This window comes from Sinocyclocheilus rhinocerous, unplaced genomic scaffold, assembly GCF_001515625.1.
Source record: "Sinocyclocheilus rhinocerous isolate Xijiao unplaced genomic scaffold, SAMN03320098_v1.1 scaffold580, whole genome shotgun sequence".
Classification (NCBI taxonomy): domain Eukaryota; kingdom Metazoa; phylum Chordata; class Actinopteri; order Cypriniformes; family Cyprinidae; genus Sinocyclocheilus; species Sinocyclocheilus rhinocerous.
Genome location: NW_015670982.1, coordinates 1,195,393 through 1,219,624, shown reverse-complemented (window position 1 = coordinate 1,219,624; position 24,232 = coordinate 1,195,393). Strand labels below are relative to the sequence as shown.

The 24,232-nt window shown below is 36.3% G+C and overlaps 1 protein-coding gene across 1 annotated transcript; it reads right to left on the bottom strand.

The window, feature by feature from the left end:
- Positions 1 to 4,685: 4,685 nt before the first annotated feature.
- On the bottom strand, positions 4,686 to 21,448 carry LOC107734559 (uncharacterized). Its single transcript, XM_016546546.1, has 10 exons — positions 21,352 to 21,448; positions 20,827 to 21,024; positions 20,504 to 20,629; positions 20,127 to 20,165; positions 19,903 to 19,982; positions 19,658 to 19,751; positions 19,488 to 19,577; positions 14,982 to 15,176; positions 14,339 to 14,425; positions 4,686 to 5,471 (listed from the first exon to the last, which is right to left on the bottom strand). The coding sequence occupies exons 1-9, from the start codon at positions 21,380 to 21,382 to the stop codon at positions 14,367 to 14,369; spliced, it is 912 nt and encodes a 303-aa protein (XP_016402032.1). The 5' UTR covers positions 21,383 to 21,448; the 3' UTR covers positions 4,686 to 5,471; positions 14,339 to 14,366.
- Positions 21,449 to 24,232: the final 2,784 nt, after the last annotated feature.

Below are 24,232 nucleotides of genomic sequence, written 5' to 3'. Positions count from 1 at the left end.
ACCTATAAGCCTGCTTTATTTTGTTCATGTTTTTATGTTGCGACTTCAGCTTAGCATGACCTGGCTGAAGTGAGAATCAGGGTAGATACTTGAGAATACATACTGTGCATGGAAACCTTGTGGTCGCATCTATATATAAATACCCTCTTTCCATTTATGGAGCAGTGTTTCAAATGGATATATGGGAATTGATACCACCTCACATATCCGATTAAATGACCAATAATATTTTTGTTTTGGTCATCATTTTCTCAGATAACTCACATTTCCTAGTTCATTAGAACTAATTAATTCCATTAATGTCATTTACTTAAGTCATTTACTTAAAGCATCATATTACTGAACACATGCACGTGTTTTGATGGTTAATTATGTCCCAAGATACCATTAATTGCCGTTTCCAAAATAATTTAACTGGTTAACACTTTATAATAAGGTTCAGTTTGTTTGTTAATGCATTATGTATTATGACCTAACAATGAACAATACTTTTTACAGTTATTAATCAAGGTTAATGTAATTTATGATTAGATAGATAGATGGATAGATAGATAGATAGATAGATAGATAGATCTAAAATTAAATTAAATATTTTGAGTTTCTAAATACTTATATATAAATGGTATATATATATATATAAATATTAATTATTATTTGATCATATATATATATATAGTTTACTAATATTCTGAAAGTTCAACATCTAGTTTTCCTTGAAATGAATAGAATTAGCATTTATATATCCCTCTGACCCATTGAACCTCACTAGGTTCAGATGGATAGAAGTTTTCTACCAAAGCTTGAATTTATGAGTTGAAATTTACTGTGATCCAGACCTTTCAGCACATTGTGAACCAGAAATCCCTTGGAGAATGCAAAGCTCGTAAATCTTTATGGCAAGTAAATATACATAGGATTTAACAATGCAAATCGTGGATCTAGCGTTGCACTAATGAATTGTTTGATGCCTTTAATAACATGAACCAAAATAAAGGACACTCTATTTATTCGGATACATGTTTGGGACAACACTATGCAACTCTTAGCAACGCTTGTGAAAAACCCCTGTTAGCATTCGCCGAATACCCTGCATGCCACGGGTGCTTTATGAGTCTGTTTCTATTTTGTTACTTTGCTAAAATAACTTTTGGTGCACTTATAAACGATGCACATTCAAGCACCTAAAGTGGACAGTTAATATAGTACCGATTGACTGGTGGAAATCAGCCAGCACAGTGCTATAAATTTACACTTTGTCAGATTAAGTTAAATGTATGTAAAATTGTTCTGATCCTACCAGTCAGTTTTCTGACATAAAAATAAACAAATAAAAATAAAATAATAATAATAATAATTTTACTGATCTAGGGCTGTAAAACAACGCTTTCTGAAAAGTAATTTACCAAAAATGTTTAGAAAGACCACAGCTCCATAGAAAAAAGTGAACTATATATAGCCAGTAGACTACATAAAAACATAATTAGTTTAGAAACAAAGTCATATTAATCATTACTGACAGTACTATTCGCAGGTCCAGTATTGTTAACTTAGTTGAACATCTCCCAGCCTTAAATCTGACATTAAGCCATGTTAACATATGGCTGTATCCAGCTGTACACAGCAGTTGTGGCCATGCATCACTGTCTCAGGTTACATAGATTACAGACGAATGCCGCTACCAGCACTCAACCCTTCACCTCTTCAGCTATAGTATAAGTCAAGCATGCTAACAGACAAAATGCTACTATGTACTATGTCAATACAGTCATGGTTGGGCTCAAGAAGGGTGCCTCTACATGTCCCCCTATAAAGTAAAAATATTGTCAACAAGTATGTCAACAGCCAGCTAGTCAATCACCACATATAAATTCTGTCACTTTAAAGCAAAGCAGGCAACCTTTGGGGCTTTTATGACATGTTTTATTATTGGGTTCCTGAGGGAACGTCAGGATGTTCTGTGCTATATACGTTATTGTTATAATATTAGTTTATATAGAAAAAGAGTACATCTGAGTAGAGTAGGATTATACTGTTAGGAACAGCTTAATGAAATAAAAATGGATGTTTCTGATGAATTCCATCCAAACTTTGCTTGGATTAGTTCAGGGCAGGTTCAGTGGACCAAGCCCTCAAAGTCATGGTAGTTATGTTAATCAGCTTTGCCAGCATCAGCCAAAACTTTCTCTGCCTCAGAATAACTCTTTCCCAGAAATGACGGCAATGTTTTCACATTGCTTTCGCACATTGCAGCATCCCAATCATCCAACGCTGTAAATATACACACTGTATAAATAGAGGATCCTAGGATAATTTAGACCACTGGATCAAGCAGAAGGTGAGCTGGGAGAGGGGTGGCTTTTTGCCTTGCCTGCCCAGTGGCACCGTTCCTCTTGCACTGCGGTCACGTCAGCATTCTTGCGATACCTTTCCTCCGTCTCTTCCCTTTCTCCCAATCACACACCCCTGTGTCCATCAGCTGACCGCAAGAACTGTACAGTGTTACATAGGTGTGCTGTAGTGTAGACTTATCAGTCTCTGTTGGGTCTTTTTATGTTTTTTTTATTTTTATTATTATTTAAAATATACAAGATTATTTTATAGAAGTCATTTTTTTATGATTTCTAATTTGTCTTAAAGTATTTTACATTTATGCTAAGGGACTGTTGAATGCTTGATTTTGATTGGTTGACGAAAGTTCTAAAATTTTCAATTATTTTCAGGGAAAAGCACGGCTAAACTTGTTCCAGGCAGGTCTTGACCTTATTAGAGTTCATTATCACTTCGCCAAATGATTTCAGTTATTTCAGGGTGTGTTCACACTTGCCATGCTTGGTTTGATTAAAATGAACCCTGGTGCGATTGGTCTGATAGTGCGGTTCATTTGAGTGAGTGTGAATGCTGCCATCTGAACCCTGCTGTGCACCAAACAAGCACTTCCAAACAAACTGTGGTGCAGTTCGAATGAAATATGAGCATAACATGGACCAAAGACATGTAAGCTAACCAAAAACAGGACATGATGTCACAAGATACGACCCTAAAAAGGACAGAATGCTCAAGCATACCTGTTTTTTCTCATCATATAGTCACGATGTTGGCCATTCGGTACAGGCATCAGAACCACAATTTTAGCAGTAAAATAGTCTAGCAACTTAAAAGCTACATGATATTTTTCACTGACATGGAAATAACAGCACTGTTTTTGAAGCAGATAAACTTACAGTTTCGCTATTGTCTCTCTCTCTCTGCATTAATAACAGCATTACTCTATCAACGGCTCAAGCCTCCTTTACTAGGTCTAAAAGGACATTTTGGAATTAGCAAAGGAGTCGTGGGATGAGCTGCATAAGAAATTAGTCCAACACACAAGAGCATTTTAAAACCTGACAAATGTCTTGAAATACAACATATGAACAATGTCTTGAGGTGTGGTAACTGTAGTAAAAGCAGAATAATTGACTCCGGTCCATTGAATTATTAGAAAATAATGCACACCAGAGGCGTTATTCTATACTTATTTAATATTAAAAATATATAATATCAGCACAACCTACTATACTTCTTGTATTTTAATAGCATTCTTGGCTTCCTGTTTTTTCTTCTTCTTTTTTTTCAGTTTTTGTCAGCATTATTTTATGTTACTATGAAGGTCTCTCTAAGATACTAGGCATTATCCACAAGGCAGCATAGATGCCCTCACTATACATCACTTACTTCCTCACATTCCTCTTCCTCTTGTTTTTATAAACATGTCAGTTCAGGGACTTCTGATGTTCAGGTGTTTGATTTTCTGAAGCGACAACTAATTCCTATCTTTTATCACCCAGCACACATGGTTGAGGTATTTCAGTGTGCACCTGGAAGTTTGCAACAGGAGGCATTATAAAAGGTTTAGTACATAATAAAGAAATTACAATTAAGACACTTTGTCAGAGACATAACACATTTTAGATGAGTAAAACATTTGTATTATAATTTATTGTAATATTGTTGAGTATGAAATGAGTATGAAAAGTCATGAACAGCTGGTCTCTAATCTGGTATCAAAGTTTGTAGGAGGCGGCAGCTCATAAATGCAGTCTTAACTACTTCAAACCAGAAATAAAACTTTTATTGCAGGCTTGTTACGGAACCATCTAGTCTGGCATCTGCTTGGTTACTTAAAGCAATTTCGAATACAGTTCTCATACAGTAAACTTGCTTTATTACAGACAGAACATACACCTGACAAATTGATTTTGCAGTTACGGTTAAACTGTAGCTGCAGTAGTAAGCAGAGTAAAATGGGCAGCCAGAACATGATTTTAATATTATAAACTACAATTTGATATAAGTTTTAAACTTACATGTTTATTTAAAAACCAAGACTGTTATTCCAGAAAGAGATACAAACTACAAGTAATGATATTTATAATCAAGATTAATTTTTATTGTATTACTTGACAGTATGATATTAGAAGGTAGAAGCAACTAATTATAAACCCATGTTGCACCCAACAATAGGCTGATATCTTTCTTTAGACTGTGTAGATTACAGTTTAAGAAAACACAGATTAAAAGAAATGAATAATACTTTAACCCAAAACATAATGTCCAATGGACATTTGCAACAGTGAAAGCATTACACAGAGATTAAAAGAAATAAAAAAAGTATAACACTTAGAATTCAAAAAAAGTAAAGTGATGAAAGTTGTATTATGCGAATGTCTAAGTTTTACAGTTAACAGTTATAGGCATTATAACATGCATATACATACAACAGAGGAACTGTGAGCTCTATAGCACTCTGATGAGATTTCCTTTACATAACTTCCTTTACACATATCTATTTTAATTAAAAATGTATTCAATGTACAATGTACAAATATCCCTGTAGCCATAAACGTCAACACTCATAATACACTTTTGATTTTTATATATTTTATATATTGATATATATGCTCTGTCGATTCAAATTCCAAGCATCCTTTTGCTTGGAAAATAAACGGGGATATCTGGGTCCAATAACACGGAGAAAGAGTACACATTCTTCATTTACATATATAGTCGACAACAATACAAAGCTGGTTGAAAATTTACAAAATTATCCTTTTAAGATTAGATTAGATTTTCATAAATTAGGTTTAAAATAGTTACTATATTAAAATCAAACATAATAGGTAATATTATGCTAACTGTAAAGGTACTAACTCCATTAAGTTTCTCCGTTAAGTTTACGTATGTACAGTATATTTCCTTTAACCCTTAAACAACACAATGCAATTCAAAATATGAGTAAAACACAAGAAAAAAAATTATAAAGAAAGTTACATTATATCATCAACACAGTACACTGGGCCCTGTTAGACTTTTCATAGTACTGTATGTACTGTATATGCAAACAACATTGTTCTAACAATGACTCGCATAGTTTACAACTTAGTTCAGCTTTTGCTTCCAGTTTAAAAAATCCTTCTGTCTGGTTCAGAGATCTGTGAAACAAAGAGTTGATATGGTTTTTAATTATATAATTTTTTTCCACATTTATTCAATACATCAACATACAACATGGGACATTTATCTTGCTGATAAAAGAAAATAGGCTCCAAAATGATAAAATTGACTTTACTTTTTCCCATGAGCTGTAAAGCCAGCTCATAACCTCCTACATGCATTTAGCCTTTGACATGACCACTTACCTCAAGCTAAAACATCAGAAGAAGAGCACTTGATGTTATTTGTGAAAAACATGTGAAAAAGACATTTACAGACATGCTCACATTCATTGAAAACTGATCAGCTTAATGTTTTGTTTAACCTGTAGGCTTGTTCACACCAGTGTTAATTTTGACATTCTCCGTTCATGCGACGCGAAAGAGTACTCGCACGCTGTGAGATGCACTTTCTGTGTGTTTATGCTTCAGTGTCTGTGCTCAGAAAAACGGACCGAAATGAGTTCTCTCTTGCGTCGTCAGATTTATCCATATGTCTGCTCTTCTCTTACTCCCACATATTGACATTTTTTAACGTTTTATGCGACGTGCAGCAAGTGTATGTTAGCTTATGTCCCGCCGGTTCATATGTACGCATCTAACCTTCGAACCACGCAGCAGATTCGTTCTGAATGAATCTCTTCCCAAATCGTCCCTCCCTAACATTTTCGTCTCGTTTTTATTCGTTGACGAAAATGTCAATAGATTTACGTCATAGTTTTTGTCATTCAAAAATAGTTTTAGTTTGTTATGGTCTCGTTGTCGTCAGTGAAAAAAAATGTCGACGAAAATTATGACGAAAACTATTCGTCAACAAAATTAACACTGGTTCACACAATGGCTGCAATGACATCTGTATTAACATTTATGAATGGCCACTCAATTATCAAGAGAAAAGCTGCTTGTTATCCAGTTTAACACAAATACTTTCATTATAGGCTTACAAAAAGTCAGGAGTGGACCATACACATCGGAATAGACTCGTTAGGCTAAGCTGGGGTACATAGTAAACTGAGCCTGAGATAACAATCTCCTAACCCCCTCTTAAATAGAGAGAGGAAAGCAGGTAGCTGGAAGACTGGACATTCCTTTAAGGATTTATCAAGACAAAACCAGAGGACTAATCTAAGAGCTCCAATCTGTTAAACTGAAGTGGAACCTCTAATTATATCAGAGCTGTTAGGGCAAGTTTGTAGAGACAGTTTAAATTTCCATCTCAATACCTTTTTGTCCCTTTCTACTTTAGATTTAAGCTTAAGATACCCAACTGAACTTTAAATGTAACAGGTAGAGTGTAAAGCAGTTGTTGCAGTTTCTTAATTGAGATACACGTATATCATTTGTAATTCAGTTTTGAGGTCACAGAAGCCACATTATCATGGATTTTTATCCTTGGAATCCATTTAAGACACTTTTTTGTTTTTGCGATAAATCATTTAGTTCTCATTTCTGCTTCCATTGGAGTCCAGGACTGAGGCTGGGGTTAAACTTCAAGTGTCTTTCTTACAACCTCATGTCTGGTTCCAGGTGTGAAAATTGTGATTTGTGTGTCTCATAATCCAAAAAGGACACATCCTGAAGGGATCAGTTTTTGAAAATAGTTTTACCTCTTACACAACACCTACTGCTTAGAGATTCATTACTCGGTTTTATCTGCAAAAAAAAAATCTCTTCTGACAGGCCAGCAAGATCGGCCAATAGTGAGCATCAATCAAATGCTTTTTCTCCAGTCACAAAGAAATCTTGTAACATGAATAATCGTAAATTGCGACTCTATTTCTCGTAATTGGCGCTCACAATGTAACTTTGTATATCACAGTGTGGTTTTATATCTTACAGTTGCAACTTTGTCTCATGTAATTGCCATTGTATTTCTTGTTATTGAAACTTTAACTGCAACTTTAAACTTTATTTTTACTTTGAGTCGGGAATGGCTTATGTTCTATTATCAGTTAATACTGACAGCTGAGCATAAATAACTAAAGATGCTTCTGCAAATGACTGAATAACCGGATATTTAAATAAATGTAAAAAAAAAAAATAATAATAATGTGACATAAGTTTGTACTTCCAGCCACCTCACTGCATCATGCCAAAGCTGTCTTGTCAAGACTTTCCTTTTACTAGCAGTTAAAAGAGTCTGTGTTGGTGGAGAGGTGTCCTGTCAATCCCACTCTAAGGAATGTGGCTATGATGCCCAGGGCAGATACGGGCAGGTGAAGGTATCTATCTTTCAGCAGTGGGCTGATCACAGCCAGGCCTGTGAAGCCGCTGCTCTAGGACACTAGAATAGAAAGCTGGAAGAGAGAGAATGTGCTATCGGATGCCCTTCCTGTGAATTGTGTCTTTTCAGAGACCCATCAGTCAGACATGTGCCTGAAACTGTGTGTGTGGAAAGTCAGCTGTTTATTATTAAAAAATAAATAAATAAATAACAATGAAAACAATACATAGGATAAAACATCACAGATTATGATAATCTGGTTGCTTGTAGTTTTGTATTGTGCATGTCACAAACCAATATATGTTAAAAAGTAAATTATCTTTGGATTCAAACTATAGAGAGAATTTTCATTTGTGGGGTGAACTATTACTTTAATTAAAAAGGCTTCCAAGATATTTTGAAGGTACCATTTATTACTTTTTAATGATTATTTTTCTCAAATATTAAACAAGTAAGAAATATTAACATTACCATACCATTTCACTGTTAAATAAATAAATAATTAAGTATTCATGAAAAACAATATGTGACCCTGGACCACAAAACCAGTCTTAAGTCGCTGGGGTATATTTGTAGCAATAGCCAAAAATACATTGTATGGGTCAAAATTATAGATTTTTCTTTTATGCCAAAAATCATTAGGATATTAGGTAAAGATCATGTTCCATGAAGATATTTTGTAAATTTCCTTCTGTAAATATATCAAAACTTAATTTTTGATTAGTAATATGCATTGCTAAGGACTTAATTTGGACAGCTTTAAAGGCGATTTTCTCAATATTTAGATTTTTTTGCAGCCTCAGATTCCAGATTTTCAAATAGTTGTATCTCGGCCAAGTATTATCCTATCCTAACAAACCATACATCAATGGAAATCTTATTTATTCAGCTTTCAGTTGATTTATAAATCTAATTTTCGAAAAATGTACCCTTATGACTGTTTGTGTGGTCCAGGGTCACATATAAGAATAATAACAAATTTGTTTTACTAATTACAATACTTATTTCATGCAGTGCAAATATTTACTTATTTATGTAAATCACAGCCTTTGCAGGTTGATAATCTTCAGACTTCAGTGAAACTACTGGAATGCCAGGAGGTTTGATTCTGAAAAATGACCATGAGCCAAAGTCTATAGAAATACAAAAATGGTTCAATCCTATACTTATGAATGGGGGAAACTGCAACGTGCAATATGGCGGAATAGTCCCGCCTTTTAAATGAAAGAGCCAATCGCTGATTGGTAAAGTCATTGCATCACTGCAGCAGCCGTTAGAAGCTCCGGTTCCCATAGAAACCTGTGGCTAGATCAGCCAATGCACATGCGCAGTCATTAGCATGTTATGACTGTGCATGCACATTGGCTGGTCTAGCCTGAAAAATAAGCTTTTTTAATGCTATTTGAACATAAGAAACAACATTCATGGGGCAGTTCATATTAGATTTTGTTGCTGATTTGAAATATGTAATTTATTTGTGAGTTTTTGAGATTTCAGGATTCCCCCATTCATTTAGATATGGCTTGGTCTTGGATGAGCTGCCCGGAGGCATTGCGAATATGGCTGGCGAGTGAACAGACTTTCCTTGAAAGGAACTTTGCCAAGAGCTCATTGGCAGTCTTCTCTCTAATTAGAATTGCTTGACCTTTGTCCTTTTGTTCCCAGCAAAAAGACGAACCACATGTCAAGCAAATGAAGAAAACTTGTGTGAACGAACAGGCATCCATATTGAATGCATGCACTCTTAGGGTGTGTTCACAATTGCTTCGATTACCTGGTCCCCTCCCCCTGCCCCCGCTGGACTGCGTTCATATTATTTTATTTGGGTCTGAACTGCAGTTTGTTTGCGTCATCAAGCCAGCAGCTGTTTACCCCGTTGCTTAGTAATGACGGTGCAGGAGAAGGCTGCAAAATGCGTAGCATTGCTCTATTCACTTTTGTATTTATGTTTTTGAACCGTTGGTTTTGTTTCCAAAACTTCACGGCACTTACGTTTGTCTTACGAATGTACTGCAAATGCTCTAAAGAACGCTGAAGGCAAACAGAAATGAGATATACAGCTCTCTGCTTGCAGCGCGTCAGTCACGCTCGCCAGGAAAGTAAGAGAAACACACACATAAACACACATTTTTATCAAATAATGCGTCATTAATAGTGGTTCACTTCCGAGATTTGGTACGATGGCATTCATATCAGCAGTAAACCGTACTAGAGTTCACTTGAACCGTATCCCAGACCACCCCTTTTAATTGGACTTGGGTATGGTTTGTGGGTGCGCACACAAGTTCACATCATCCAAATGTACCGAACTTTGACATCAATCAAACCCCGGTGCCCACCAAAAGTGCTAGTGTGAAAGCACCATTGTTTTGACTATATAAATTTCAGTAGTATAAAAAACTGTTTTTCTTTATCAGCGAAATGGTCATAAATTGCACACTTGTAAACATTCTATTGGATATTTATGTGTGCATGTAATATGTGACAGAAAAGTGTCCTTAAGTTGATTCTCGAATGCAACTGATAGAAAACAAAATGTGTGCTAATTGTCTTAATGACGACAGCATTTAATTAATGGACCAACAATCACACTGATTATTTTACTTTAGGAATATTAAGAATCCACATATGGAACTCATATGCCATGAAATATTCCTTTCTGGGCACTTCTGATTGTCTAGACAAACAAGACCGGACTTTAGTGGTGGTCAAACTTGTGTCTGTTGTTCAGAGCAGCTGGTGAGTGTTTATTGCATATGTGTTAAAGAATTGCAGTCTTGTTTGTGTTAGAAAATATATCTTTCCTACCTTGTAAACCTTAGCCAAACAGTGTTTTCACCATTGTGAACACACAGTAAGACAGTCTAGACTTTCAGAAAGGAAATTGACTTTTTTCTATATAAATATACTTTAGAAAAACTAACAAACAAATAGCAGTATAAAGTGGTCACCTGTTAGTTTCAGGTTTTCCTAGTTTGAAATACAAGAATGAAAGAAAACTTATAAAGTTGTACACAAGAGTTCCAAGAAACTCACAGGAAGTTTGAAATATCTATGTATGTTTGCCATGAACTAATTAGCACCCCACTTAAATGACTTCACTGCTTGTAAAGTCACCCAAGCAAATTTATCCCCACTGAAAGCGGCCATCATTAAAAGTATGAGTAGCACAGGATGGATAAAAAAAGCCTAAGCGAAAGGACAGCTGGAGAAGGACAAAATATAGATGAACTTTGAGTCTGACAGCTACTGTATAACAACAACACAGGAAGCATCCAGTAAGAGAGAACATTATGCTTTTTTCTTTTTTGCTTACATTTTTGTTAGGTTTACAAACAGCCATCAATTAAATGAAAAAGATAAGTGTAACTGATTTAAGAAATACATAAATACAGGTTGCATGGTCTTTGAACAGGTGGGCGAGAACGAGCTTCAAGTTTTCTGCCTCACAACTGTGGAAGAATAGTCATTGGCTTGACTCAGGGGCCTATTGCGTTTCTTTTATCCCATTCTGTAAAAATAGCTGCAATCAAGGAAGGTGTGAGGATTTACAGGGAGATCTAGAGGGACACTGATGAATGTTCCCCACGTGAATCAAATGTAGGGTTGCTGGGTCACTGTGGTGGGATAGACCTATATGGGTGTGGTCTCAACATAAAACCTCCTTTCATGACTCTCACTGAGGGTGAATAGGAGAAGCTTTAGAAATATGAGAGGGGATAAAGTAGCTAAATATATGAACACACACTTCCAACAACCTAAACCCAAATTCTCCAAGTCTTATTGCTAAATGGCCTTTAATGTTCAGCTCTGTAATGTTAATGACACCTGTCATTGAGTGTCTTTAATGCAAGATACAGCAGTTTCTACAGAAACAGGTTTTGCACACCTTTAAGATAATAGGTTGTTACCATTTACTCACCCTCGTTGTTCCGAACTCATGCAAGTTTCATTTCTTCTGAAGGACACAAAAGAAGATTTTTGAAAAATAACATCAAACCTCTTTGGTTCTTGTGTGTCATATGGCTTGACATCTTGGCACAACAACCAATGGGTGATGATATTACTGATGGATCACCATTTGTTGGACCCAATTGACTTTTGGATAAAAACATTCTTCAAATATCTTCTTTTGTCTTCTGCAGTAAACAGAAAATTGACACAAGGGTGAGTAAATTGGGTGAACTATTCCTGATAAACTTAGTCTGAAGTGTGAAGAGGAAGTCTATAAGGACATTGTTTGCAACATTCTCTTTGCAACACTGCCTTTTAATGACATTTTAATGAAATACGGTTTCTCACTTACCACCAAATACAGTCATCAGTGTTTGTGTACATGCAAACACTGTCAAATATGTGGTTAATCTTATAAATAAAACCATAATGTATCAATAGAACCATGGAAACATAACAAATAACTAAAAATTAACACCAACAAAGAGAACCAAACTTTACCAGTGACCTATTATGCGTCTTCCACCTAACACAATTACCTCACCAACTCTTTCTGATATGGTGAAACATGTTTCTATTTATGTTGCAATGGCTGAGTAAAGGTTGCATACAACTTTACAACTAGGAAAAGTGCACACAAGATTGCAGGTTTTAACTCAAACCAGAAGGCACCACCTGGTACAGCTCTGAGTTTCTCTCTTTCCCACTCATCCTAAGTTACACCTGGCCAGGTGAGAAGATAACCACATCAAAACGCTGGTAGTCAATAACTGCATGTGTGCATGCACAAACACACATTAGTTCCACACCAAAGCACAGTGTCTAATACTGTTCAGGCCTGGGCGAGTGTCTGATTGTTATTGTAAATCTAGCATTGACTTGGCTTCTTTGTCATTAGAACATATTGTGCAGGCCACTCCTCCAAAAGTTTTAAGATTCAAGTTTTTCCAGATTTCAGATCTTTTTCTTTGTTGATTTAATACATAATTCATCATACTAACCTTTAGCAATTAAACCTGAAAGTAGTGCATAAAGTGCCATTAAAGCAGACAGAGCACTGTTGGCCATAAATGTAAGTGCCTTCACTAAACTGTGCCCAAAATATTGCTGTCTGATTAGTTTTTGTTTCTCTCTTTTGAGTAGACTAAGCACCATAAAGTGAAAAAAGAGTGCTCACGCATTTATGAGAGCCCTATCAAAACCTGGAAATGGATCCTCTACAATGACCGGAGAGCACATGAAAGCATACCCTTATTGGAAAATAATACCCTATATAATAGTCCCTGGGTCTCTAGCTAATTATACTGCTTTATGAGCAGTCATGGTCATTAGTTGTTATCTATGGGGGTGGAATGACCTCTTTCAAGTTCATGTCTCCAACCTCTTCATTAGTTCCAAACCAGCTGGAATGAATAAGAGGTTTTCTCTCTGTTTCCTCCCTTTGATGCTTTAACTGTTTTTTTGTTTTTGTTTGTTTTTGAATGACTGGACTATTTTATGCTAATTATAGTTTGTCAGTGTGTAGCCTTACTATGTATAAATATTTCTAATACTTTTCCACTTTGTGCTTTCCGTGTGTGTATGTATGTATACACTACCGTTCAAATATGTAGTTAAGATGTTATAATGTTAAAAAAGATGCTTATTTCATACTTTAATAAATGTTGTTCTTTTGTACTTTATATATCAAGGAATCTGAAAATAAAAAGTATCACGCTTCCACAAAAATATTAAGCTTCATTATTTGTTTAAATATTAAAATAATATGCTAATATTGTTGTTTTTTACTGTATCAAATAAATTGCAGCCTTGGTGAACAAGGATTTTACAAAAAAAAAAAAAAATCTTACCTACACCAGACTTTAGAACAGTAGTGTGTACATACAGTATATTCTGCATTTTTTCTTTTATATATGCAAATTATTCCATAAAGAGAAAAATTATGCTATATGAAGCACTGTAATAATAACCTATACAGGTGGGTCCAAAAGGTTTGAGACCACTAAGTGAATTGGTCCTATTTTTAAATTTTTTATTACATTTTTATTACCCATTGTATTACAATTGGGTACAAGTACATTTTCAGAATGTCTCAGTATTTAGCCTATGATTTTTATTTATTTATTTGTTTGTTTGTTTGTTTGTTTATTTATTTTTATTTTTGCTGACAATGTTACATTTCTGAAATGGTATGACTGCTGTAATATAAAGCACTATGGAGCATTCCATTGTCCATACCGTGGGGCATCATGTACTGAAATGCTGATGAAGGTCTCTCATCAGCTGTTAACAGAGAAACAAATTTCACTGGGAGTTGCAAACAGAAATAAAGTCTCAACCTGCTGCGGCACAGGTGTGCAGAAAACACCCTGAGAGAATTAAAACTGTGGTATCTCTCTCAAGTGTCTGATGACGTGAGACCTGGAGTGGCATCTGTGGAAATGATGTGATGAGAGATGGAATGCCCTCTACCACATATCCACATGAGTAAAAAGTGAAATTTGCTTGGACTGACCAATGTGAATTGTGATATGAATGTGTGATTTATGCCCTACTGCTCTTTTAGTTACAATAAACATCAAAGTATACTGTTTTTTCCCCCCAGAAGCATTTCCTTTGCTTGAGTACATCTCTAATAGAGCACAGCACTGTATGTATGTATCTGCATGGACTGCTGGAAAACACTTACCATTGTAAAATGTTGGGAAAAGGCTGATTTATTTTAGAAGTAAAGTATCAATAGAGATTTCAGTGAATTCCTGCCCATTGCCGTTGACTGAAACAAAAGGAAGGAGTGGTGAATAGAGAGAGATAGTATTAATATATCTAAACAATTGAATAACCTCAATAGTATTCTCAGTGCTTACGCTAGATTCGCACGGGGCATCGGCGTAGACACTTGACTGACGGCGTGTCTGAAGCTTGGCGCTGACAGGATCATCATAGTGACAACAGCCAATTACATTGGACCGCAATTGGCTAGCGCCTGAGGTAGGGTATTTGCATAAGGCGATCTGATTGGCTGACGCCTACCTTGGCGCTTGAAAAGTTGAGAAATTTTCAACTTCTGCCGCGAGCAACGCCAGTGATGTGACACCGACGGACCCACAATTCAGTTCGGCAACGCATGACGTCACCCATTCTAAGTAAATGAGAATCATTAACGCCGACGCCCCGTGTGAATGTACCGTTACAGTATATTAAAGCACTACTGTGTTTTATAGTCTTTTTGTCTCTCTGTTATGGTCTCTTATGGTCTACAGATCATCTCTCAGTCTACAAACCATGGACAGTCTAACTGACATTAGAAATGTTCTCTCATTCTCACTAACCTTCAGCTCCTGTATTGTTGCTGTTGTTTTCATTGAGAGCATCATCTAGGGATTCCATTGAAGTTTTGGTGGAGATCGTCAGTTCTCTATCAGTCAGATCCACTGCGGTCAGCCCATCCATTTTATCCTTTGTGTTCACTGTGGCCTGAGTGCTGGATACATTTGGTTGGTTTTCTTGTTTAACATCAGCTGATTCTGTAGGGAATGCAGTATGTGTAAGAATTTGTTTTTGGTTGTGGTTATTATAATGGTTCTCAATATCTAAAAGTATGATGTCACACAAAGAAATATAACGTAGTAACAAGCATAATACATCATTTTTACATTATGTAAAATACTTCTTTTTTGCACAAGCTTACAAATTTTTCCATAATTGTAAAGAATGTAGTCACACATGCAGGAGCCTGAAGTTCAGTTCAGATAAAAAGCAAAATAAGTTCATGTTTCTATTCACACCAAAAATGAAATGAATATGTACAGTATATTCCAACCAGCTGTTGTTAATCGACAAACAAATTTACTCTGGCACTGTTCAAATGTGAATACCCTTAAACACTCATCAAATATTTAAACTTTACTATTTATCAGGGTGGCCGCGGGTCCTTAAAAAGTCTTTAAATGACTTAAATTTAGATTCAGTATGTCACATTACCGCAAAAATCTCTCCAGTCTGATGGACCCAGTGACTGTTTACAATCATTGGACAGATTAAAGATTTTTTTCCCCGCTGTAGCCACCGCGTCATCAGAGAGAATTGCGGTAGCAGAATCCAGTCGAACACTAGCTGGTTCCTAGCTACTTTAAATGGTTTAATGCAAGTTTACTGAAAAATGGCTCAAGAATTTTACCTGCCCTATGGGAAAGCTAGCTTGATTAAAACTTAAGTGACAAAAAAAAATAACTAGTGACGCATCAAAACGTGAGAATGATTCTTCTGATTTTATTACATTCAGCTTAACGTATCAATGTCGCGCTGTTGAGGCTTGTGCTGTCTTTCTCTGTGAGAGACTTTCATGGAGAAATCAAATCAAATAGCGTAACGGCACACATAAAGAAACTCACAGAACAAACATACTGAGGTAAAAATTTTTAATATTTAGTTTATTTATAACATGATGTAGTTAACACACCTTGACAAGTGGGCTATTTTGCTTTGGCTATTTTCACGATTGCAAATGTTACACTGATTTTCGTTCAACAAACAAGTAGTTAAGTATGTAAAGTTATTTACATTTTAGTCACAATATTGACTTCTATATTTTGTTCTATTTCACCAACGAAAATAGTTCCAAACAAAGATCAGAACAGAAGTATTGCACATTCTTCAAGCAACACAAGGCATGTTTGTTACTGAATGATTGTGCGTTTTGAAGGAATCGGTTGAATGAATGAACCACCTACTGGCGGTTTAGTCTCATGTTTAAAAGTATGCATTTTCCCCCAACATTTTATTTGTATATTCAAAATTGTATTTAAAACATTAATCTCATAACATTATTTACTGCAGTTGTAATTTTGCAGTGTCAATTATTTAATTTGATTGGTAACAGCCAGTGTATATTGAATTTCTTGATCAATTGTAAGAATTTGTCATGAAAGATGATGCCTACATTTAATAAGTTTAAAAATATGGGCCTTTATAAAGGTATAACACCCTGGGGTAAATATTAAAAACATGCCGATTTAAGTATGTAAAAGCTAATAAAACACTGATGAAAATTTTTCTTCTGAATAAATTGTTATACCACCAACTCAGTGATGCGGTGCTTTTGTGGGGATATTTTGTATGGGATATTGTCTGCTGGTATGAAAAGTTCACTGTATATCGTAATAATAAATAGCATTTTTGACAGTGTGGATATTTTGTTTTCTTTTTACATTAAACACATTAAATATACGTATACATATGTGTATATCCATCACAGGTTTGGTCTTAAATTTCAGATAAGGTGGTATTAAAAAGGTCTTAAAAAGTCTTAAATTTTACTTGTTCATATCTGTAGACATACTTTTTTCCCGACAACTCCAAAAAAACACAATTGCACACAAAACACCTGGGTGTCTGGCCACAGTGGTCTCAAACCTGAGGATATCTTGTGGTCTCTATCATTTTCAGTGCAGTAAATCTTAAAAATAAGCACTGGGAGAAATCGAATGAGCAGGTGGTAGAAACAGCCTTGTGACTGGAAAGTCAGCACTTACAGGATAAAGAGGCATCGTTAAACCATTAGTCACTATGTCATTGCAATGCACACTTCTGTTTTATTTTTTCCTCCATGGTCATTTTCTTTCCCTCTCTCACTGTTACTCACTCTCTCCAACCATGTAGTAATTTAGACCTGGAGGCAGTTGCAGTAAGTAAAGCCGCTAAAGCCAGGAAACGGACTGAGACCCATTAGTTCCTAAAGAGGAACCCGTGGAGCTTGTCAATGACAGGCAACAGATTTTGGTGGGAAAAAGAACCATCCTGTGATTACAGGGAGCTTGAGAAACTGAGACCATAGTAAGTAATGCTAAGCCATTGCACCACTTGCTATAGGCAAACAAACCCACTACACCCTTTTGTTAGTCACGTTTGTTACTTTTACGTTGTCATCTTGTCTAGCATTTTACAAGGTGTTCACAGCCTAATCCATAAACACAAGTACATTTGATGTTGTAACTGGCCTTAAATGAATCAATTAGATTTAAGAATGTAGGGACCTGTAGTATGGACTAAATACATAAATAAATCATATTTTGTGTTCTGTAGTACAATAAATCATACAGGTTTGGGATGATATGAGGGTGAATAAATTAAGACAGAATTTTCATTTTGGGGTGAACTATCCCATTAACACCAGGATCTGGGCTAGTTTAACATGAATTCAGTCCAAAAGTCGTAATGCCATGTACTAAATGTACTAATATAAATTAACAGAGCATTATTCAGTTTCGTCCTATCCTATGACCAAAAAATATGAAAATGACATTAATGAAGGTCAGAAACAAGTTTGAGAAATTCATGGAATATCAAATGAATGTTTTTGTTGATAAAAAAAAAAAATATATTTTTTAATCACAGTCTCTCAGTTCAGTTTAACCCCCTTTAAGCATTCTGTGGGTGATATTGTGTGAATAAGTAATCTATTTTTTGTACTGCTTAAAAATGACAATGTCGTAATTAAGGGAACTTCTAAAGTTCCTCAAACTGCTAGACTGTATAGGGAAATAGTGTAATATCCTGTTGCAAGAGTGGTGAGGGTGAAACACGTAAGCTGTCATTATTTCCAGTCAACTGCAGTCACCTTCACTCTTCAGTTTTCAATAGAGTGCTGGGATTGTTGATATCCCAGATAAATGAAAGGCGCCATGTGCCCCCATCTCTGAGCAATGTCCAGAAAAAAATGAAAAAATCCTCTACCAGCAAACCCAGACAACCAATGGCATCTTTATTTCTGTTATGGGTCTTCCAGATGGTAGGGATCAGACACAAAGACCAGTTGCCTCTGGTCAAAAGTGGCCATTTCCTAAATGCTGAAGGCATTGAAACATGTCCATGCAGGCTCAGTTCAGATAATGGTTTCTGGCAGACACTAAAATATCAGCACAAGATAAATCTTTTGTTCAGAACTAGAAATCTTTTTATTAAATCTTTAATTAAATCTCTTTTTTAAATATTTCTCCTACGTTTTTTTCTTATTATTATTGTATTGTATTGTCAGTATTGAGCACAAGGATTCTTACAGCACAGTGCAACAGCTGCAGTTGAAGATTCTTGGATATTGCATGGCTTTAAGCTTGGAGTTTCCATATAAACTGAGCATACTGAAGAAACTGGACCAGCCGTAAATTTGAGAATTTTGAAGGTTTTTTTTATTTTCTTGTTAATTTTTTGTTATTACTGTTTGAACATTGTTGTAAAATGTAGGATTCTTTACTGAGAAACTGGCAGCTACATACTCTTGTCTTAGAAGTCCATCCAGTGGAGCTCTCTGTTATTGCAACTAGTTCAACAACAGTGTTCTAGTCACTGGTTTGACTAAAGGGACTTGTGGATCATAGTCACAAATCATTTTTGCTCTAGTTGAAAACTTTAGTAAAGTAGAGTTTAGTACAATAGTTTAGGAACTTTCAGCACTGTTTCAAAGTTTGGGGTCGGTATAATATTTCCTTTAGAAATGTAACTGACCCCAAACTTTTGAAAGGTAGTATTTATTTTATTTCATTTTATTTATTAATTTTTAATAACAGCTACCCATATTCACTTTTGTAGTGTTGGGCGCAGCTCTCTCTCTCTCTCTCTCTCTCTCTCTCTCTCACACACACACACACACACACACACTTGTTTCATCTGGTTTGTTCTTATGCTCCTTAGTTCTTTATATAGGTCTTCACACATTGACGAAAATGAGTGAAAACACAACAATCAGCACGTGTGTTGAATTAAATTAAACTATAATGCATTACTCAAGATTAAGTGATTGCCATAGAGTATTTGACAGAAATCAGCTGCTTGTCTCATACCTTTCCCTCCCTCAGGCTTTTCAGCTTCCTTCACAGGCGCTGGGTCCTTAAGCGGCTCGGTGGACTCGACAGGAGTGAATGTTTGTATATCTTTGGGAACAGTGTAGAACACAGGGTCAGTGTAAATAGAGAAATCCCTGTGGTGATGGAAAGTTAAGAATGTCAGGTACCTTTGACTGATGTGGTGTCAAACACCTCTACATCCACTGTGCTGAGTGGGATCTGAGCATCTTCTTGTTTGGGATGTAAGTCCACAGAGTACTTCTGCATTAAACATGATCAGTATGTAGTTTGTATATCTGATGTAATGATGATAAAATATCAAATGCACAGGGAGCCACATATCAAGGATATTAATTTTATTACTGGTTTTCCAAATATTCTTGTTAGTAATAATTTACTAAAAATGTCTTACCCTGGAGTTCTTTTGAAGGCAACAATAAACTACTGCCCCAGAGAGGCACAAAACAACTATAATCAGGATAATTATGTAAGCTGTTGAGAGTAAACAATAAATTAATTAATACAAATAAGATTAATTAAGAACATATATCTTTTTATCTATCTATTCAAAATAAACAAGGAAACTGAAATAAAAATATGTATAGACACTGACAATAAAGAAAAAAAGTCACTCACTTGGTCCATGGTTTTTGCCAGGTTTTTCTGCTCGAGTTGCTGTAAAAATAATAAATTATGCATAGATATACATGCATTGCACAAAGAAAATAAGTTTATTTTTTTGTGAATAGCAAATTTATGATCTAATATACATTTTTTTTTACATAAATTGCTTTAGGTGGTTAATAAAAATAATTTATTTTGACAGACGATGACAGTTTTAAGAGTGTGCTAGAGCACATACTTCCTTCCTGTCTGAGAATGACTCATTATGATTAAAGTTAGAGGTTAAAACAGAATTCACACATTGCTCTTTTGTGCAAAATCAAATGTCATATTTTTATGATGAAAGGCACAATGTGATCATTATGCTTGCACAGTATTGTCTCGCTTACTGGTTGTTTTGCCTGCTGTGCTTTTGATCATATTTTTTGTGCTTGATTGTGAATCCTTTTTCAGAGGTTTGTCTGTGGTGTAATTCTTGGTCTGCGGATGTTCTGAGGGCGGAGGAGTAGGTGATTCTGTTGGCCAAAAAGGGCAAAAACAAATCACCAAATGTAACGTTCTTTGGTTAGAGGTTCCCATTTATGTATCAATACTGAAGCAAGCAGCATAGCATATAAACTTGCTTACAGTTTTTCTACCAATTGTACCATGTTGCTGCATAAAGTGTGTGGACACTTAATTGACAGCTGATCAAGCAAAATGAAAAAGCTACCTGACGTGGTATTTCCATCCGTCGTGTTTGACAGGGCGACAGTGGAGTTTGGAGTGGTAAAGTTGTCTAGAAAGCCCTCTGATGTTTTATTGATTAGGGTGGTGTTGTCAATAAACATTGAAACTGGAGCAGTGGTAATTTCTGTGCTGCTTATCATTGTTGTTGCCTCATTTTCAACAGCAAAGACAAATAAGGCACCTGCATTGTACCAGATCAAGGTTTGGTCAGGTCATGAGGAGCATAGTTATTACACTCTACAAATTATTACATCTATAAATTACAAGTACATCTACAATAATGGCTGAATGACCAATGGAAACCATTTTCCACCCTTAAATGTACAGTAGGAAATAGACGCTTAGTTAGTTGATTATTTAAATCTTATTTAATTCTGCTCCTTTTCTTGTTTTCAATTAGCTATTCGCGCAAATTTTAGCAGTTACTCAAATAATAAATAAATACATTAAAAAAACAGCAACAACAACAACAACAACAACAACAACAAAAATATATCTTTAAACATACCAATGAGGAGATGAATTGATGCGCAGCACATCTTTAGAGAAGATACAGTCTAGTCAAATGTGTGTTCCTTCCTCAGGACAGCAAGTGCTCAGTTTGAAACCGCATAACTTCCACTTCTGTGACCAGCACAGGATGCAGCAGACTGTTACCCAAAAAAAGGCACATAAGGAACTTGAGCACTTTTGTAAAGCCCCGTTTACTGCATTTGCATTATTCAACTAATTAAAGTAAACAGGTTGTGTGTGCTTTTTGTTTACATCAAAGGAATAAAGGGAAATACAGATGTATAGGAACATATGTGGTGCATTGCGGTTAAGCAACTGCATTTATAATTTACAGTCACAAGTAGTTTAACAGTTTATATAATTATATACAATATATATAATTTCTATACACCTCTCAGAAAAAAGGTACAAAACTGTCACTGGGGTGGTACCTTTTCAAAATGTACGCCTTTGTACTTTATTTACCCCTTAAGGGTGCATATTAGTACATGCACAAACGTACATAACAGTACCCAAATGATAGAGTTGCCCCCGTGTTAAATATTAGCAAAGAAGACTGAGAAAAATCTGCATTGTTTATACTTTTGATCTTTCATTAGTTTCATTAGCTCACGGGCCACAATTATTAGCACCCCTTGAAATTCTTATGAAGAAAATATCTATAAAGTATATTCCCATACTTATTTACATTTTTAGAACAGCAGGGTGACTACAAACATGAAGTTGTCCAGTCATGACTTCCTCTTTCACAGGAGTATAAATATGAGGTAACACAAAGACCAAATTTGCTTAATCATGTTAACATGTTATTTCCTCCCTACTCTGTTCACATGGAAGAGGGTTCTTCCGGGTTAAAAATGAGGTTAGCGCATGCGCTGGTTCAAAGGGGAGCGCACGGGTAAAAAGGGGGCTTTGTTGTAGAGGAGCGGTGTTGCATATGTGAGCGCGGTGAAGAAAGGAATAAAGTGCGTTAACTGAGTAAACGTCGTGTTTATTTAATTTAACATGGTAGCAGAGGATGGTTGAAGGATGGCAGCTAGTTATAAAGTTCCGCCGAAATTTGATGAAACCAGGCCATACGAGTGTTGGAAAAATGAAGTTAATATCTGGACGCGGGTTACCGAACTCGACAAAAAGAAACAAGCCCTCGCTGTTGCCTTGGGGCTTGAGGGGAGAGCCTGTGAAACGGCGATGGAAATACCTGTGGAGGATTTAGACAGTGATAATGGTATGGCAACGCTGATGGCTAAGCTGGACGATGTGTTCCTAAAAGAGGAAAAGGATCGCGCATATGAAGCGTATTCTTATTTTGATGGAATAACGAAGAATAGTTCGGTTTCCATGGCGGACTACATAATTGATTTCGAACAGCGATACAATCGGATGAAAAAGTATAATATGACGCTTCCTGACGCTGTGCTGGCTTTTAAGCTATTGGACACGGCCTGCCTCGACGAAAAAAACAGACAGCTAGCACTGACGGCCTGCACAGAGTTGAAGTTTTCATCCATGAAGTCGGCTCTAAAACGGATTTTCGGAGGAAAAACGACAGGCTCGTCAAACGCAATACAAGTGAACCAGGACGTGGCATTTTTCACCGAACAAAGACCACAAGGAAGAGGAAAACGGAACGTAACGTGGCAAAGTGGACAACCAAAGCAGCCATTACCAGGGACTAATCCACTGGATAAATACGGTAAGAGATCCAGGTGTGCTATTTGCCAGTGCACATTTCATTGGGCTAAAGACTGTCCACACAAGAAAACCGAACAAGTAAGAATAACTGAAGATGCAAATATTGAGTAATGTAACATTACATTGTTTACAAAGGCTTCCATGTCAGATCCAGAGATATTCATGACTGAATCATTAGGATCAGCGATTATTGACACTGCATGTACCCGTACTGTGTGTGGGGAGAAATGGCTGGAAAACTATATTGATGACCTCACTCAAGATCAAGTGAACCAGTTGATGCAAACAGAAACTCGCAGTTGCAGACCATTTCGCTTCGGAGATGGGAATTTGGTATATTCCACAAGAAATGTGAAATTACCAGCTAAAATAGGACTGACAAAATGCCTAGTTGAAACAGAAGTTGTCAAGGCTGACATTCCACTCCTGCTGAGTAAAACGTCACTGAAGAAAGCAGGGACCATTTTGAACATGGAAAAGGACAGTGCAGTGATGTTCAAACAATCTATTACTCTTGAATTTACTAGTTCTGGACATTACTGTGTCGATATCAGAGACAAAGACACTAAAAAAGATCAAACTGAAGAGGAAGTTCTAACAGTGACAGAAAATATGTCTCCAGATGAGAAACGCAAAGTCCTTCTGAAGCTCCATAAACAGTTTGGTCACGCGTCGGCAGACAGGCTACAGAGGCTCATTCACAGTTCAGGAAATAAGGACAAAGAATGTTTTACTATTCTACAACAAATAGTATATGACTGTGAAATATGCCAAAAGTACAAGAGGACAAAGCCAAAGCCTGCTGTGGGGTTTCCCATGGCTTCAGAATATAACAAGACAGTGGCAGTGGATCTACATGAGTTAGAACGTCTCAGGTTACGTATGTAAACATGGTTCCTCGAGGGAACGAGACGCTGCGTCGTAGGACGCTTCGGGAACGCCCTTCAGCGTGACCGGCTCTGAATCTCGTGTGTAATCAGACCAATAGATGGGCGAGACGTCACGGGCGGGTGACGTAATGACCAGGCAGCTATAAAAGCACGTGCGGTGAGACCAGCGTCAGCTTCTAGGAGTGAAGCAAGCGCTAGCAGAGATGCCGAAAGTATGGCCCCGAGACGCAGCGTCTCGTTCCCTCGAGGAACCATGTTTACATACGTCACCTGAGTCGTTCCTCTTCAGGC